Source organism: Trichogramma pretiosum, unplaced genomic scaffold, assembly GCF_000599845.2.
Source record: "Trichogramma pretiosum strain Unisexual culture from Peru unplaced genomic scaffold, Tpre_2.0 scaffold21, whole genome shotgun sequence".
NCBI classification, from domain to species: Eukaryota; Metazoa; Arthropoda; class Insecta; order Hymenoptera; family Trichogrammatidae; genus Trichogramma; species Trichogramma pretiosum.
In genome coordinates, this window is record NW_019640940.1 from 1,257,885 (window position 1) to 1,277,008 (window position 19,124).

The 19,124-nt window shown below is 39.7% G+C and overlaps 3 protein-coding genes across 3 annotated transcripts; all 3 read right to left on the bottom strand.

Moving 5' to 3' along the window:
• Nucleotides 1-1,480, bottom strand: LOC106659857 (zinc finger protein OZF-like). Its single transcript, XM_014382574.2, has 3 exons — nt 1,319-1,480; nt 1,145-1,247; nt 1-1,074 (listed from the first exon to the last, which is right to left on the bottom strand). The coding sequence occupies exons 1-3, from the start codon at nt 1,342-1,344 to the stop codon at nt 49-51; spliced, it is 1,155 nt and encodes a 384-aa protein (XP_014238060.1). The 5' UTR covers nt 1,345-1,480; the 3' UTR covers nt 1-48.
• A 12,287-nt stretch (nt 1,481-13,767) lies between these two features.
• On the bottom strand, nt 13,768-16,545 carry LOC106659758 (esterase B1-like). Its single transcript, XM_014382437.2, has 8 exons — nt 16,343-16,545; nt 15,412-15,700; nt 15,159-15,344; nt 14,894-15,093; nt 14,602-14,758; nt 14,222-14,554; nt 14,003-14,147; nt 13,768-13,930 (listed from the first exon to the last, which is right to left on the bottom strand). Exons 1-8 carry the CDS (start codon nt 16,475-16,477, stop codon nt 13,768-13,770), a joined length of 1,608 nt encoding a protein of 535 aa, XP_014237923.2. The 5' UTR covers nt 16,478-16,545.
• Nucleotides 16,546-17,835: 1,290 nt separating this feature from the next.
• On the bottom strand, nt 17,836-18,198 carry LOC106659757 (probable salivary secreted peptide). The gene has a single exon (XM_014382436.1). The coding sequence runs from the start codon at nt 18,196-18,198 to the stop codon at nt 17,836-17,838; it is 363 nt and encodes a 120-aa protein (XP_014237922.1).
• Nucleotides 18,199-19,124: the final 926 nt, after the last annotated feature.

Below are 19,124 nucleotides of genomic sequence, written 5' to 3' on the forward strand. Positions count from 1 at the left end.
GGAAGAAGTCTTCATTGCGACAAATTTCTTGTGAAAAAGCTTTCACTTCTAGGGCTTGTTACGATCGTGTACTGCTCTTATGTGAGTTTCAAGGTGAATTTTTCGCCCAAATGATTTGTAAAAAATCTCACACTGGAAGGGTTTGCTTTGATTATGTACTTTAATTATGTGACTTTTGAGGTTCTGTTTTTGTCCAAATGATTTGTAACAAATCTCACACTGGAAGGGTTTGCTTCGATTATGTACTCCATTTACGTGACACTGAAGGGTAATTTTTTGTCCAAATGATTTGTGACAAACCTCGCATTCGAAGGCTTTGACACGATCATGTACTTCATTTATGTGCTTATTGAGTACACCCTTGTGTCCAAATGATTTGTGACAAATCTTACATTCGAAGGGTTTGCTCCGATTATGTACTGTCTCTATGTGTTTATTTAGGTTACTTTTCTTTCCAAATGATTTGTGACAAATGTCACATTCGAAGGGTTTCCTCTGATCATGTACTGCATTGACATGACGTTTGAGGCTACCTTTTTGGGTAAATGATTTATTACAAGTGTCGCACTCGAACGGTTTACTCCGATCATGTACTGTCTTTATGTGAATTTTGAGAGTATCCTTACGTCCATATGACTTTTGACAAATCTCACATTCGAAAAGTTTAATATCATCATGCACTGCATTTATATGCTTTATAAAATGACCTTTATATCCAAATGATTTGTGACAACTGTCACATTCAAAGGGTTTCCTACGATTATGTACTGTATTTTCAAATATTTTTATCTCCTTGGTTATGCCATTTTGTAATCGAAACTTTTCTGGAAATGGATAGTTATTATCGTAATTGAATTCTTTTTTTATTGAAATCGTAAGCCTTTTTTCATTCAAGTACTTTGTCTGAATTTGATTTTCTATTTTTGAAATTAGTGGGTTACTTTGATATTCATTTTTGCAGATGATTGTCGACAAAGATTTCAGTTGAGGTTCAATATATTTGCACTCAAATTCTATGAATACTTTTTCATCTGAATTTTTCTGTAACGCCATAACCCCATTCATGTGATTAACCTAAAATTAAAATTGTGTAACAGTTTTCGTTAATGGAAAACTAGATCGCAAATCAAATCATTGAACTCACCGATGGTTCACAAAATGTTGATGTTTTAAACTTTTCGACTTCCGAATAGAAATTCTTATCGTCACCCGCATCTGGCCAATTATCGTCTGGTTCATCCTTGATCCTAAAGAATAACGAGGATTGATGAAGTAATCGATCAAAAAAGTCATGACAGTAACGCAAAAGAAGTTTTACCTAATCATTTCACTGCTACTCTCCATCTCTTGCTTGATTATATGTGTTCACTGTAAATTTTCACGATATGCACTTGAAAAATATTCGAGGTTAAACGCGTCTCGAGTAGCCAACACTGGACCTCGATTTCACCAATTTGTAAACACGCACTCAGGAATTTAGCTCCTCGTTATCGACTGTTCACACTAGTACTCGTATTTTAGCAAGGTGATTCCGCGTTTGCTTCCCCCTCTACGGTGATCCAGTATACCGCGATATAGTACGTAGTCATTCGCGCGTCATTCAAACAACAACTCACTGTGATTGGTCGTTGAATTAGGGTTAGTGGCGCGCTTTACTTTTTGAATTCCTAATAACGTGATCGAGTACAGGTATGGTTCTTGCGTATACAAAATGTGCCTCTCATCGAGTCGTCACATACACAAGTATATATGGGCGAGCGTAACACGCGGGGGGCAGGTACAATTGATATCACACGTAATCGCAGTCGAAGAGCCAGGGAATTCAATATGTGCGCGCTGGGAATGCGTATAACGTTATATAATATATATCCTATAGGACACGGTCTATACGTGTGGACCGCACGCGACATAGCTCAACTCGAGACCCAACGACACTTACGATATATTTGTACTGCCTGTATATATGTACGACTCTATGTATGTACGAGGGAAACATCGATCACGGCTACTGCGCCAGGAATTAGCCCCGAGTCCCTTTTTTCTTTCGGACCTTGACGACTCTCCTCGTAGGACTCTCGAAACACGCGCGTCGTTCCTTGCATACATGGGGTGTGGTATCGTACGGATACCGTTTGACCCCCGAGGTCTTTCGTATACATGCGGGTGTTCGCATAGTACACTATAAATCCAGTGTATCCGGGAAAATAGCTATACGTAAGGAAATTCAGTTTTGTGCCGATTAATTTTCCGCGCTTTTGTCGCACGGACACTCGCGTTATACGCGGCATATATTACAACGGCGGCGCCGCGACCTGGAGGTATATATAGGTATTATACAGGAATAAAAATATAAAGTAAAAAAGAAGAAAAAACGTTCGGCGTGCTCGCGCGCGCGTAACAATCCTTTATATATAGAATTAAAAGCAACAGCAGCAGCAGCAGCAACGACGAAAGAACGAGCCGAGGATTTTTTTCGAGCGTCGTGATCGCCACTCGCGCGCGTGAGCACGCCGAAGAGAGGCTTATATACGCGCGTGGGAATATCTCATTGCTTCAACGTTGTGTAGGTATATGTATTGGATGGACGATGTTTTGTGTTTGTGTGTATTACGGGCAGAGGCACGCCGAAAGGGCGCCTCTCGGTCGCGGGCGCGCGCCGACGCCGCCGCCGATCCTGCACTCTCTCTCGACGAGGGCTCGAGCCTGCAGCCGCTGACTGAAATCCTGCGCGCCGATTGAAAAGGCCCTCTCTCTCCCTCTCTCTCTCTCGATGTATATAATGCCCCTTAAAAAAAGAGAGAGAGAATCGGTGGTGGCGTCGGTGCTGATGCTTCTGGCCCAGTGTTTTATTTCCTGTAAATTAATTGCACTTTTGGTTGCCACACGGAGCGCGCACGGAGATAATCGTTAAAAGTTATGAAAATAAACGGTGCAGCGGATGATCGCGATCGGACAGAGCGACGAGACGAGGCGCCGCGCCGAAATTTGTTAATAGTGTATAGCATAGTGTACAAAAGCTGCTGCACATATACAAGGGGTGTGCTCTTTTTTATATATTAAATCAGTACGATATAATTGTAAACGCATTACCGTATCGTAATACAACTACGCTATTAATCAAAAGTCGGAATCAACGGCAGCTAATCCTTGATTTTTCGTGCCAGTGCATAGCTGCTGCCGTTGTTGTAGTTCGATCGTGTGCAGTCCTTTTTCTCCCGCGCGCCTACACGATCACGCTGAATTTCAATTAGAGAAACTGCTCGGCTCGGCCTAGCTATTTACGCTCAGCTGTCTCTCTCTCCTTGTTTATACCAAGTGCAAGCACAGGCCCCGCGCGTGTATTTAAGCGCAAACACACACTGCCAGGCTCGAAGCACGCGAGAAGAGAGTCGAGTGAAACGTCGAACCGAGTCCGGGCTCCGATAAATCTTGACCCTTCGATTGCACACGTATAGTAGTAAGTACGCTTAGACAAATTATTCGTCGTCCGATCGCAGCAGCAGCAGCAGCAGCAGAACGAGGCGAAACGTCGAAAAATGCAGCAAAATCAACAATGGACAACAACAACTACGACTAAACGACGATGACTAATGGAGCTCACGATCACCCAGGACTCGTTGACAAAAAAAGGAAAGTGATATGATTTACAATCAATCTTTTCTCGGCTAAAAGGATTAATTTTCTGTCCCTTCGCTTACACACGAAACCTTTTTTTTCCCCAAATCTGGCGATTTTTAACGCGTATATATATTATATATATAAAGAGGCAAGGCGCCTGGAAGTTATTAGGCTACAATTTCATTTCCGTTGCCTGTATGCGAGCTGAAATCGTCATCGACCGCACACCATGACGTTACACCCGCGTCGCGTCCTTTTTTTCCCGCGTACAGCCAATCCCTAATTCATATAATATATATGTGTGTGTTTGGAGATATGGTATTGCTCGTGTGTATGTGTTCACAAAAACGGGGGAGCTAGTAGTAGTACCAGTGGTAGTTGGTTAAATGACCGGTGCCAAAAAGTCATAAAATAAGTTATAATTTGGCGCGTATACAGCAGCAGCAAAGCATGAAAGCGAGTCTAGGCTCTGTGTATACGTGCGACACGAGACTCTAGTCGCACTCGGGGGCTCTCGCGCTCAATGTTCTGTGTGATCACTGTACTTTCGCTAGACTGAGCAACACCCCCCTGCGGCCTGTACCGAGCAGCAACGGCAGCAGGACGAATTTGTATCCGCGTTATACACTTTCCCGATGATTCCGACATCTTCCTTTTTTTTCTCTTCTTCGACGTCGCAGGGGTCCCCCCGTCGCTGCACCCGACTTGCCTAATGTCCGATTCTCTTTTTTTTTCATACAATATAAGCGCGACTCGATATTACGCTTGATTTCGACTTTTTTCTTATTTTCTCTCGTTCGTGTCAAATTTTTGTTTCCCGAATCGGGCGAAAATAATAATTGCGGCGATACGATCCTCTGTAACTCCTCCAGCGCCCCTGCTGCTGTGCTTTTTCCTTGTCCGAAGCTCGAAGAACGATGTCCTCGACTCGCAGAGAAGATCGTTTACACGAGAAAACATCGACTCGATCGTACTATCGAATTTCAGATTAATTGCCCGGGATCGTCCGCGGGGGAGAAGAAAAACAAACAGCCGTAGTTATGTTAGTAGCCGCAAACCTTTTGGATGCCGAGACAGAGAGAGAGAGAGAGAAAGAAAGATCGAGTCTAGCAGCGATAAGACGCAGCTCCTCGTCCTCCGTAGCCTTTTATATACGTACGGTGGACACTTACATCGATTTTGCGAAACGCCCGATATCTGTATATATTTGTACGTGAGAAAGGGGGGGACGACCGGCTCTTATCAGCTCCAAGTTTGATTATATGCTCCTATTTTCTTGCCGAGCGATTGCCCGGGTGAAACTTCCAATTTTCACTGCGGCGATTGATTGCGTCCGATAAGGCGCCCGGCTTGCGGCAAACAACCCCCGGCGCGATAGTAGAGTATAAAATATCGAAACGACCAGATGAGACACCGCGCGTATTCTTCCTTGGATCCTCTCGTACACACACGCATACATCATACACGCACGCGAGTTTTCCAAAAAAAAGAAAATCTTTTCCCAATCGCTTTCCAATACGAGTCGATCGTTTCTCCGAGACTTTTCGGTCCTCAACTTTTCTCGTTTTTGTTGAAGAGCGAACGAAAAAAAAAAACATTACGAAAGAGCTGGAAAGAAAGGGGAGGGGAAGGGGCGACTTTTGAACTTTTTCCTCGTTATATGCATATCTCGCCAACAACAACAAAAAAAAGAAAGAAAGAACGACTACAAAGAAACTCGACTTTCTTCTCTGGGCATTCAATCTCCATAAATCACACGCGACTTGCGCGCGGGGGCAGCAGCACAGCTATCGGAAAAAATAAAATAGCCAATTCTTTAACCGTCGACCGCAAAATGCCTGGAAAATACTACACTGATTATATTTGCGTGTGCAGCACACGTACTGCATACAGTAGTACGGTACCCCAAAGTTAAGCATGCCGACTATATAAGTACAGTTAGATACATCCCCTATACGTGTATGTATGTGTGTGTATGCGCGAGCGGTGAAAATCGCCAAAGTCCGTACATAAGTAGAGCTTGGCTCTGGCGCGCTCGCATATATGCGTCACGCTCGATTATACCGTGAAACGATCGAATTTCTGCGGACGAGGACAATTTTCGCGTCGATCCTGTCCAAATATCCATATATACTGGAGACGAGTAGTAGCCCCTTACTCGTCTTTGATTAATATCCTCGTACGTCTCTGTGTGTGTGTATGTGGCGACTCTCGCACGCACGCATAAAACTTGCGGCCCTATACAGTAGAGAGATAATCAAAAGGGACACTTTTCATAAGGTCGAGGTAACATCGTGTCTTGTGTGGTTTCAGATATATTTACGCGATACATAGAGAGAGAAATTCTTGCGCGTTAGACACGCCGATAGCGCGGATAAAATATATATTTTCACGCTCGGCGGTGGTTCGATCGCCGCTGCCCGATTGCCATTGCCGGTATGTGTAACATTAACGCGCGATCGACGTGCGGAATTCGACATTTGGGAATGTCAATATTGTTAGTACCTCCCCCCAACACATGCACTCGTGCTCGAGAGCAGTTAGGCCAATATTAGAACTATCCAAGCGTCGCGTCGTTGACTTATTTTCAAGACCCGTAATGATAAAAAAAAAATTTATTTACGCGTCAGAGACTCGGGCAACTTCTTCGAAAACCGTAATGATATCGCACGCTCGGTTAATTAGTCCGCCGGCTGCGAACGTTGCACGTCAATGTGCTTATTTGCATATATTTTTATACTCTATTCCGATGAACAACTTCCTTCCTTCGATCAATAAATGGGACCGTATTCGTATCTCTTGACCGATTTTCAATTCGGGCCTTAAATTTCGGGCTTTATAATGGGCTACAAGCCCGAGGTAAATTTATGCATTTCTATGTGTAGAGCGACGGGAAGCGGAAACCAACGAAATGGTCAATGAGCTTTGTCAAAATAAAAAAAGAAGAAGATAAAAAACGTAGAGTACTTGTATAAGCCCGCAGACGGACTAAAATCGATTTACGTATCCTCGTCGCGATACATGCAAAATGTGCCCAAAAAAAAATAAAGGAAGGGTACAAAAATGTTATTAGTGGATAATAATCGATTCGCGCACGGATATACATAATGCGTATTGCGCGCATACATGAATAGATGCGTTTATGCGTGAAATCAAGCCGAGTTTATGCACGAAAAGTACTACTTGCGTCTCCCTTACGTACACGAGTCTCTCGATATGAGTAAGGCAGAAAAAAAAGAAGAGAGAGAAAAGTTGGAAGTTCACAGTCCGTGAGCTATCTCCGGATGACAGCGAGGAAGTACTAAATTTTGCCCCAAGGATGTGTAATGCACGACGCGCGCGATATCGTGTCACCCGCGCGTACGGGCATCGAAAAGTCACACTTTGTACACGGTATATTATTATAATAGCTTTACACACGGCCGGGGGAGAAGGGTGTCTTCGTCGCTCGATTATACATACATAGTACGCGGGACACATGCCGCGAGTCGTTATTACCGTTCGGAGCCTCTCGATTCGCAACATATGCAGCTTTGAAATTTTTTTATTTCTTTTTCGACTTCTCTTTTTCGCCGTGAACGCATACAAGCTCGAGCGTTAAAACGTTAAGATTAGCATACGTTGAACGAGCTCGAGCGCCGCGAACAAATGTTCGATATTTCGAATCCAGGCCATCGATAATACACGCGCGCACAATGTATAATTACAAATGTACCGTACGCACGAAGTTCATTTTCTCTCTCTCCGAACGAAGTGTTTATATGCATGTAAAGTACGGTAGCCGATCTTTTCCGCGAGACACGTGCAGCGCACGAGCTCGGACGTATTGTATATGTACGGAAAGGGATATGAAAAATGCATAATATATAATAACGACGATGCACTTCCGGATCGATCGTCGGATGATGTGTGTTGGGCTGTTGTGAAACGAACACCTCTCGCGATTTACTCGCGCGCACAGACACACGCACGCAGCTTATTATTATAATATTTTGTATTGTATATAGGTGAAACATGGTATACAATGTGTGGCGATGCATGCGCGTTGCACGATCGTACCCCGACAAAATTACACCAACCGGCCTAAGGGATATTTATAGAAAGGCGCGAATTGTCGACGAGAGGTGAGAAAAAACGTGAAATGAGACATGGCTATTATATATATGCCGAGTGTGAGTGTAGGTATAGAAGTTTACTTCGTGCGTTGGGCAAGATCTGAACGAGTCACACACGCAAGTAAAAAAGATGCAGCTCATAAATACACACACACACATACATACAATATACATACGACTCGCAAAGGCATAATAATTGGCGAGATGTCGTTTCTTTTCTCTTTCTTTTACTGTTTTTTTTTTCAAATGGATGTGGCTTGCGGCTAAGTGTGCATAGGAGGCAGTAATGTATTGCAGAGCTATTACCTTCGTCTCGTATAGTGTACGTGTACGTGCGAGTGTGTGGGCGATTGCAAGTTCGCGAGGATGCCTTACACCCGTGTGTGCACGTGGTTTTTTTTTTCTCGACTCGGCTGCGAATTGATGCCGATAAAGTTTCTGCGACTACGTATACTTATGTGCTCGCGAAAACGATAGTGTACGGCATTTTCTCGGGCCGAAGTGAGAGATCGATCACGAGGTACAATTCAATCATAGATAGAGTCAGCTTCCGCCACTAGATGGCGAGTATCTTCATATCTATAAACCCGCAAGTGGAGATGTGAAAATAATTATATAAATCTTAGCTAGTTTTAAACAATTTTTAAACTTTATTTGACGGGTTCTTGTTAGTTTATCAGCTTACATTAATCTAAATGTTATTGCAAAAAGTTGATTTCATTTACGTCAAGAAAGAAACTTTTCCTCCAGTCTTACATTAATTTTGTTGAAAATATTTTTAACAGAGCGTCGACTTGTTTTACTTATGAAATCATTTTAATGAAACGATAGGGACTTGTTGTTATCTACGAGATAAGACGCACGATTTTCAAATTTAGAGCCGACGCGAGAGTGTATTTTGACTAGAGGAGAAAGTCACAAGATCGAAAGCTATACGCGCTAGAGGCTCCCGACTTTGACACTGGAATTTGTGCGATACACATGATAAGTATAATATTCACCGCAAAGTCACACACACGCCAACACCGATACATAAACTGCACAAAAAGAGCCAAGTGTCGTAGCGTGTATTTTAATGACAAAAACAGGGTAGCTTCTGGTATTCGATTCTCTAATATTTCTATATGTATGTATGCAAGCGTTCGCAACGCGTTGCTATTATTATCTTTTCTCTCTCCTTCTTTCTCTCTTTTTTTTGCGGTTTGAATAGGTATATACAATGATATAAACACCGACACAATGCCTGCATTCTTGACTTATTGAAAAAGCTTTGTCATTTTCGATAAAATTGCACGCACGCACAGAGAGACAGAGAGAGAGAGAGAGAGACACCACGACGTAAGCTACATTATATCTGGGACACTGCACAAAATCACCTTCCAAAAAGGCTTGAACTTTCAGGAGGCAATATTTACCAGCCCTAAATGCACCACCGCACCTTACATACAATATTTATTTATCGCTACACATTGTATAAACGACGCCGTCATTTTCATCATTAATGCAGCGCGATGGAGAGAAGCAGAGGAAAAAGTTCACGCCAACCGCAAGGTTTTCCCTTTATTATTTTTTTTTTTACACTTTACCCCTCGCTCGCGTGAGCGACGTTACGAATGTACATACACTGCAGTTACAGCAGAGACGACAAAAGTACACCAACACACACAGACACTCACACATCTATATAATACGAGAAATGTATCACGTTGTTGCGTCGTTGCGTTGATGCTTTTTTTTTCTCCTCTTTCTGCGACATTCGCAGGTATTATACGTTTGTGTGCACTGCGTACGGATAAAAGAGAGAGAGAGAGAGAGAGAGAGGCCAATTTCGTCATCAGCGAAGAAGCGACAGCCAGTAACTATCTACACGAGGGTTAACAAACGTGAAAAAAAAGGGAAAGGTGTGTGCGTGCGTGTGTGCGCGCAGCAAGGACCAACAACATCTTGTTTTTTGCGCTGCACGCACACGTATCGCGAGGTTTACAAAGAGAGGCGTCATAACGAGCTTATATAAACTCGTCGATACCGCATGCCCCCGGTCGCCGCATAAATGACACACAGGTGTCGATTCGAGGACGTTTTTACGCAGAAAATAAAAGAAAGAAGTATAAATTGTTCGAGCGATTTCTCGTCTTTCTCGCTACATTATATACGTATAAAAATTAACGAGCGAAGTACGCGCTAACGGAGGGTAACGAATACTGAAAAATGAAGAAAAAAAAGAGCTTAATTATTCCCCATCAATCATTGAAAAGGACTCGTGCTTAATGCCGCTCGTATGTAGCTGCGCGTAACAAGCTTCACCCTTGTACCTAAAACAGCGTGTGTATATATGTGTACGAGTCCTATACATGTATAGCCAAGCGGCGAGTGAACTAAAATGCCACTGACACGGACATATCGTTGGCGTGGGTGTGGACACGAGCTTTTATGGATTTGCGCTCGGCGGCAGAGCAATACGAGTGTGTGTGTGTGTGTGTATGTGTGTACGAGTGAGAGAGAGAGAGAAAGACCACTGCGCTTGACCACACCCCTTCGCGTACAGCAGCGTGACGAGATTTATCGTCGCAGTCCGTTTCTTTCTTTCTTTTTCTCTCATTTTTTTTCCCTCTTTTCCTTTTCTTTTTTTTTCCTTTCGTACGTATAAACTCCCTCTCGGACGACAACGCGCGCTCGCATATACACACAGTTCCAATTCTATATTCCATTTTTTTTTTTTTTTTTTTTTTTATGAAACATGCAAAGGCCACCCTCGCGCTCGAGATCATTTATTTATTCATACACGTTAACGTGCCGTGCGCGCGTGCGCGCGCGCAATATCGAAGCCCGCGCGTACGATAAGAAAAATAATGTGTAATTTTTTCCTCTCTCTTTCTCTCTCTCCACTTGTCTTGCATTATAATTTCTCCTTACGGGAAAATCTTTTCTTGCTATCTATTATACACGACGACGGCTCGATATAAGGTCGTGACTGAGCAACTTTGAGCTGTGTGTGCAGTAGTTCCAGATAATCGACGTATTTATTCAGAGAGTCGACTCGCGCGCGCGCGCGCGTACAATACCGCGAGACATTGTTTTATTGGCCACGAACGACAATTATCAAAAGTCACGGTCAGTTTAACACTATATATATATGCTCTTTTTCTCTCTCTCTCTTTCTACACACTATTTGTTAATGCCTTTTATCGCGTCGAACGCACATGAACGCAGTTTTGCACAGGATGTGGCGCATTATAGGGAAATAGTGGTGGTATAAGCGCGTTGTGCATATGCAAATGAATCTTTCACGACTGGCACCAATCATTTCCACTGCGATGAACGGGTGCGGCTGATTTTCCATCGGCTCGTTGTTGTTTGACAGCTGCAGTACATTACGTGTGTTTCATCGATTCTCGGCGCGTACACACGTTATATACGCACGTAAATAAACCGCTAAAATCGACGGACTCGGGGCCTCGGAGTCACGAGATAACGTCGATCTAGTTAGAAAGTGTAAATTCAGCGTAGAAGGGGTTGTGCTTAGGGCTTAGACCGTGGCCCCCACTACGCTGAATTTACACTTTCAAATCGTTCTCGAATTCATAACGACTCCCTTAACTCGCAATACGTAGCTGGCGCTAATTGTATCTCAAGTATTATTACTCTCTATTTATACACGATCGTGTATAGTCATTTGTTTCGTCAGCAGCGTAAACAACGAATCGAGTTCGCGTCGTTCTCAGCAAGTGATTTCCGTGAAATTAATCAAAAATATCTCGAGTTTTAAGCGACCGCGTGTTCGTGTGTGTGCGTTTGCAAAATGATGCTCTGGCTTTATAGCTTTTTAAATGGTCTATATTCAGGGATCCCCGACCTTCTTCATATGCTATTTTTTGTTATATTAATTATATTCGAACGTGCCATCGTAGGGTGGCTTAAACCATCCAAACGGTTACGAAATTTCAAGAAGTTGAGAAAAAATGTCGATTGGGAGATCACCGAGGAGCGTCGTAAATTTCTCGACGAACTTTATCCTCTGATCAACGATTGGACGAACAAATTTCCCGATTACCGAGACATCTTTCGGCCCGAAGAAATCGAATGGCTGCTCGAGGAGTCCGCCAAGTCCGCGAGCTGCGACGACGGCAAGAGCAGGCTAGTCTCGCTCGCCAAGTTCGTGTGCAGGATCGGCTACCGGCACGTGCCCGAGGTCGATGGCGACGGCAGGCCACTGACGCATCGCACCACACCGCTGCATCTCTTGGCCAGACAAGAGTACAAATCGTCCAGTCAAGGCTTCATCGAGCTCTTCGAGATATACGACAGGTTCGACGTGAATTACGACGACGCGTCCGGATTCACGCACTTTCACGTGGCCTGCAAGTTCAACTGCGAGGAGGCCGTGAAAAAATTTCTCGAGGCGGGCCAGGATCCGAATATCCGCGTGCCGACGACGATGGATTCGCCGCTGCACTTGGCCGTGGACGGTATACCGGATATTTACGACGAGGACACCGGTCACTATCGGTACCGGAATACGATACCGAACAGAAGAGTGACCGAATCGCTGCTGAGAGGAGGCGCCGATCCAAACTTGGTCAACGAGAGAGGAGAGACTCCGCTGCACGTCATTTGCAAGAGAGAAGACAAAGACGACTTGATGGAGAGGTTCTTGAGGATCTGCGACGAGCTCCAGCTGAGGGTGGAGGTCGATGCCCGGGACCAAGAGGGCAACGCACCACTGCATTTGGCTGTGAGACGCCGGAACCAACAGATGGTCCAAGTACTGCTGAGAGCCGGCGCGAATCCGAATGTGGCCAATGCGGAGAGATCGAGGCCTCTGCATCTCATCTGCCGGAGCACACTCAACCACTTCCTGGTGGAGCCATTCCTCGCGATCTGCAACGATACGCTGCAGGTCAATGCGAAGGATAACGAGAGTCGGACGCCGCTTGAATTGGCCATGGCGTGCATCTCGCCGGAAGTGGTCGACTTGCTCTTGGATCGTGGCGCCGATCTCGAGAGCTTCGCTTCTCCCTCTTTGAGACATTATGGCGGGGATGTTTTATTTTTGCACGACAGGGTACGGGTGGCGGCCAAAGCTCTTGCCGTGGTCGAGCTCGTCGAGACAAGAATTAATTACGTGATGAAGCGACACGAGGCCCTGACGGTCATGAGGCTTTTCGACGAGTGCGAATTGTTCACGAGATACGAACGATCGAATTTCGAGAACAATTGGTACGACAACGAGGAGTTCGCGGACAGAGCCAAGGAGATAGAGATAAAACCAGAACTGACGCTCCACGACTTGGTCCAGCTACGACCCAACGAGGCGGCGAGACTATTCACGCATTTCGACTACCTCGAGTTAGCGGCCTTGGATGAATACGTGGATATCCCCCAAGAACCTAGAGAGCTCTGCGCTTTACATCTGTTCGAGACGATGTCCAAAAAATTTTTCCGAGACTGGGCCACGGAACCCATTTATGAATTAACGGGACTTACATTGGAGGGCTGCTTGTCGATCCTCGATGAACTATCGAACGCAGATTTATATCGTACTTTCTTGGCGGCTGAAGGTTACAACTCTTGATAGCGACAAGCATATTTACAGTATTTTTCATGTCTGATTTATGTCATTAATTTATTTATTTAATGCTGTATTGTTTTCATGACATTCAAATAAATAAATTTACACGAATGAGTTTCAATTTTTCTATTGATTTGAGTAAATTTATCAATACATAATTACATGAATATTGTCAAAAAAGTCTACTATGTATCCAATTGAAAAAGTTGAAATATCCGAAAAAAACTCGACTATCCGTAAACATTTTTATTCTCGAATTTTTCTGTCTTGACGAATCGAATTCGAGAAAGATAAAAATAAAAAAAAATCAGGTAATCGCAAATCCCCAACGAAAATCTTATGCAAAAATTACAAATCGAATTTTAAAATTTTAATGTCCAGTTTATTCGTACTAAACAGATTCATTACATTACATATTAATAAACATAAATAGATTTTTAAATGAGTATTTTCAATATTATAATTTTATTTAATTATTTTAGAACTGGCAGCTCTGTATTTTTCCTCTATATTTGGTATAATTTCTAATTTTAATTCCTTATTGATATTCATGCAAGTAAAATTGCTAGTATCATCAACTGTTTTCCATTTAATACATTTTTGATCCAAAAATGCAGGAGTAGGATCGCTACAATAAAAAATCATTAGATATTTTTAGTGTGAGTAAACTAAACGACGACATATTATTATACAAGTTTACCCATAAATAGCAAAATTGCTCCATAAATTTGTGAGATTTTCCATAACCTTATAACCAGGTGTTCCTTTACGTAAAGATTGAAAGCCACCAAGTTTTCGAAACTCTCCATTGAATAAATATTCTATTTCATCGAAGTGACCAGCTCCTGAATTATTACAGTTTTTTAATCATGCATCATTAGTTTTTCACAAAATAATCATTAAAAATTAATTTTGTTACCGGAAATTTCTAAACTAAGAATACTTTTACTCGTAGATATCTCATCGTCATAAGAGAATTTGTATAAATAAGTTGGACTAGTTTTTTTTTGCACTTGTATTCTAATGGCCTTATGTATTCCTTCTACAAATTGTAAATCGCCACCCATGTCAGCATAAATGTGACAATTATCCAAAGAAATTTTTTCGTCATTGAAATATAATTCTCTAATATCTTTTGGTTTTAAATCATAACTCTTTAGTAGTTCCAAAATTCGTGGATTAAACGTTTTGTCAAAGTTCCTATCCAAATATGAGAATGATTCTTTCGAGAACGCCTTGAAATTGTTTGGATCTAATTAAAAATTAAGCATGATGTTTACGAAATATGGAATTGCATACCTTGTAAACAGCATATTCCTTCTCGGCTATTATATCCTATGATAGCTGGAACATCAATTCCATTTGCTGCGGCTTCTTCAACTGGTATAGGTAAAAATGGATCTTTTGATTTATTATCTATAGAGGGTGAAAAAGGAACCATTGCATGAAACTTAGCCTGAAAAAATATCAGTACTAAAACACCAATAATACAGTCCAATAATTAGAAACTGCTGACTTTGCAACATTTAATATAAGTATTATAAATTAAATTATTTTGTCAGTCAACAATTTTAGTTAAATTATTACGTACTATACTTTTTCTAATGTGTTCTTGAGCTTGAATTAAGCGTAGCGCATCGGTTTTACTTAGTAAGTCAAACATTTGTTTACTATCTTGGCTATACTTTCCCAGAAAAGTGCATATTTTATAGGCAAACTTTTTTTGATCATTAATTCTAGCTCCTGGATTAAATGCTGAGCAGCTTTGTAAAATAATTTTATGGAATAGTCCTGAAATATTTTATTTATTTTAAAATTTTGGTACCAAGTTCACTCTAATACAATTAGATGCGCACCTTTGGACATAGGAGAAACAGCGTGATAATGTGCAGAAATGGCACCAACGCTCTCACCAAAAATTGTCACGTTGTCTGGATCGCCACCAAAATATTTAATATTTTTTTTTACCCATTTGAGAACCATTGCTTGATCTTTGAGACCTTGATTTCCAGGGGCAATTTCATCATCCAAGCACAAAAAGCCTAAATAATCAATCATAAATAATAAAGCATTAACAATTACATCTAATAACTGATTAAAATGCATTACCCATAATTCCGACTCTATAATTGAACGTCACTAAGATAATATCTTTCCTTAATAGATAATCGGGTCCAAAGTGCATGTCATTTCCAGAATCGTACATGAAAGCACCTCCATGTATCCAAACCATAACAGGTTTTAAATTATCTGAACTTATATCTTTTGTGTACACATTTAAATATAGGCAATCTTCGCTTCCCAAATATTTTCGCATCATCATATCAAATTGAATACATACGTTTCCATATTTCGTAGCATCTCTTACTCCTGACCAACTTTCACAGTCAACTGGATCCTTAATAATTAGAGAATCAATAAATACATTAGTTCCAATAATAAACTATTATAGAAATAAATGAGTCAAATCTTTAAAAAATGTATTAACCGTAAAATATAAAAGTAAATGAATTAAATAAATTGTTTATAAGTTTTAAACGAATTTTTTCATAAATAATTAACTACACTGTAGAATAAATTAATCCTACCTCTTCTAAAATGCTCTATCTTTGTCTCGAAATATATGATTCTAAGACAGAGCATTCTATAAATGATGTAAAATTTGTCAGATAATCTTTTAATGTTACAAGTAAATTAAAAGAAAATAAATCCAAATTATTGTAGCTGGTTGTTAATTTTAAAAGCATAATCAAGCTTATTAAGATTATAACGAAAATTTTAATTTTAAAAATTTTTTATAAAGAGCCAATTGTACAAAGACGCTGTTCATGAAAAGTATAAATTTTCCCGTTTATATTGTCATATATATACGTACTATTCTTCATAGAGAGCGTCAATATAAAGTTTAGTAAGTTTTAACTATGAAAGATTAACAGAAAGAAATCTCTCTAGATCATTGAATCAAGAATCAATTGGAGACATTATTTTTAATTTAAAATGTGTTTTATATATCTACCAAATAAATCAATTATAAACTTACCTTGAATCTTAAGGGTCCGATCGGTGGTTTTGCATAAGGTACACCCTTAAAAGCGTAATAATCATACCCTTCATCGCTGTGAATTATTGTACCGCGAATTAGACCATTTTCAATTTTTATAGTTGTTTTATCCATATCGAACGTTTTACTGCAATAGATAGTCGCACTAATGAAGATAGTCTCACTACTAAACGGAAAACAGAAAGAAAATGTTAGACTCGATTGTCCGATAGAGGTTTCCTCACTGAACGATCATCGCAAAACCAGCATAAATACATCTTGACTAGAGCTACTAGAAATTCTTATGAAGTAGTGCCATGCATAAAACATGATTCTATATCGAAAGAACAATTGTCTTTGTCACCTTACGATAAGTTAAGAAATTTAAATTTAAATGCAGTAGTTTTTAAAAGATTTATTTTTTGATTTTCCTCTTGAATAATTTTCATCGCGGGTACGAAATCGATTATGTTAAGAAAAATTTCATAAAATTTATATTTTCAAAGAAAATATTAAATATCTCATCGAACTTATATGGCACAGGCGTGTATATGAGTAGGAAATAACCGTAAACTTTATTGTCTCGATAGTGATTCTCAGTGAGAGGTGATTAATTTCTTGTTATTTTTTTTAATTCATTGAATAAATCATTTTTTAGTTGCTTTAAAGTTATTTAATTTTTCCGCTATAAAAGAAAAGTTACCAAAAGGCCTACCTCGAATCAATGAGGAAAATATTATTGAAATTTGAAACTTTTTCTAAAATTTTAATATTATATAGATTAATATTTTTAATCGCATTAAATTATTAATAGTACATTTTCTCGCACTCGTCCATCTTCAGCAAGAGCTTTATGAATACGACCTCCCGAAAATGCAAAAAAATAGTTTTAATTTGAATATTCATAAAAATAATATGGATTCAAAGTCAATAGCATTAAGTTTAAGAAACAAATCTAAAAATACTAGCAGCCGTCCTCGATTTAAAAAAATATGGAATGACGCTATGGAACTTTTTAGTCAAACAAAGAAAAGATCGACGAGTATTTACCTATTTAAAATAAAAATGTATAGGCATTCAGTCACTGCAATCATTGTCGATCACTGGTACAATTAGAGATAGTATGAAAGAAAATATCATAAAATTTAAAGATAAAAATGAAGAAATGAGATCACCGAAGTTTATACTAAACATGAAAAAATGATGTACAAATATTAAAATGTAAAAAACACAGTTAAAAAAAAATGAAGTCATTAAACGAAGTGCCAAAAAAGATACAGTAGCTATGATAGAATTATTGCGACGTCAATGAACTCGTAAGTTATTATCACTTGTTTCAATCATAGTTAGAGTTAAATTGGTTATAATTCGGTAACAATGAAATAATGACAAAAAACAAATTTTCAGGTAAAATGTATTTTTATTTGCAAAAAAGTTCATTCGTGTACAGTATGATAATAATTTCAAACCGTTATAAAAATTTGCATCGAAAGTTATTTTCCATAAATTTCAACAACGAAATCGATTCCTCGGAATCTTTCACTTTTGAATTTCATGGTGACGAATTTAAATCCTGTACCACCAGAGATAATCGAGGCTGTTGCACCATGCCCATTTGTATGTTGGTCCAAAGCTCGAATGTAAGTGATGTTAGAATAGCCGTCACCGGAAAAAGTTTTAGTAACTATCGTTTTTCTTCCAATTTTACTGGCGTCTTTGGCGATTCTCTCTCGTTGAATAATTCGGTCGCCAGGAATTCGAGTACCAACGAACACGTCATTTGGTCGAGTTACTGCTAGTGTTTCAGCAACAACAGCCAAAAGAACACAAACCAGTACCAATCTCGGGGAAATCATTTTTAATAATTTAAGCTGTTAAATTAAAATAATAATGTAAAATACACCACTACACTTTTGAACTTAATTAGGTTTATTTATAAAACAATTGCAAAGTATCCATTTTTTAATATCAGAAAAATACAAAAGATTCAACTTTAATACCTTTGGATTTTGTGTCGGTTACTGAGTCCAAACTTTCAAATTGATTCAATTTCTTATAAAGCAATACTTTATATCTTTAATGAGCTATACAGATAAGCAATTTTACAGATTTGACTCAGCTGTTAACAGGTATATGGGGATGTCTCAGTGGCGCACGCAAAAGCGCGAAAATGATAAAATTACGATTCTCCCTATATACAGTAATACAAATAATAAAGTGTGAGATAACACATAACGTTGTGTATTTAGTAACTCACCCACATGATATCATAGGTATTAATATTTATTCGTTCAAAATCATTTGAAACGTAACAATCAACCACTGTACTCAATATTTTACCAAATTGGTTGATACAGTCGAATTATCATGAAATTAAGTTCTTGCTTATTCATCGAGGAAACTTTGTCATAGGTCCAAAATCGACTTTTGTCAATTTTTGTGTCTGGTATATTCAGACTACATATTCGGAAACAAGACAAATTTTGAGACTGACGTTTATATTTATGTATTTGTGTGTGCGTGGAATGAGTTTTCTCAAAAACGGAACGGTACGTCCTACTGAAATAAAACTTTTTCGAGCTTCATCCTTAACATGATCAATAATAAATGTAAATTATCTCGATCTGTTTAATAATTCAAAAGTTATTAAGATTTTTCATGTTCTTTATTTTTGAAACAAATTTTTCCTGATATTTTAAACGGTTGAAGAGTACTTCTAATATTGTTGAACAGTGACTGTGCTTTACACAACTGTGACAGTACTTTAATAAAGGATCAAAAA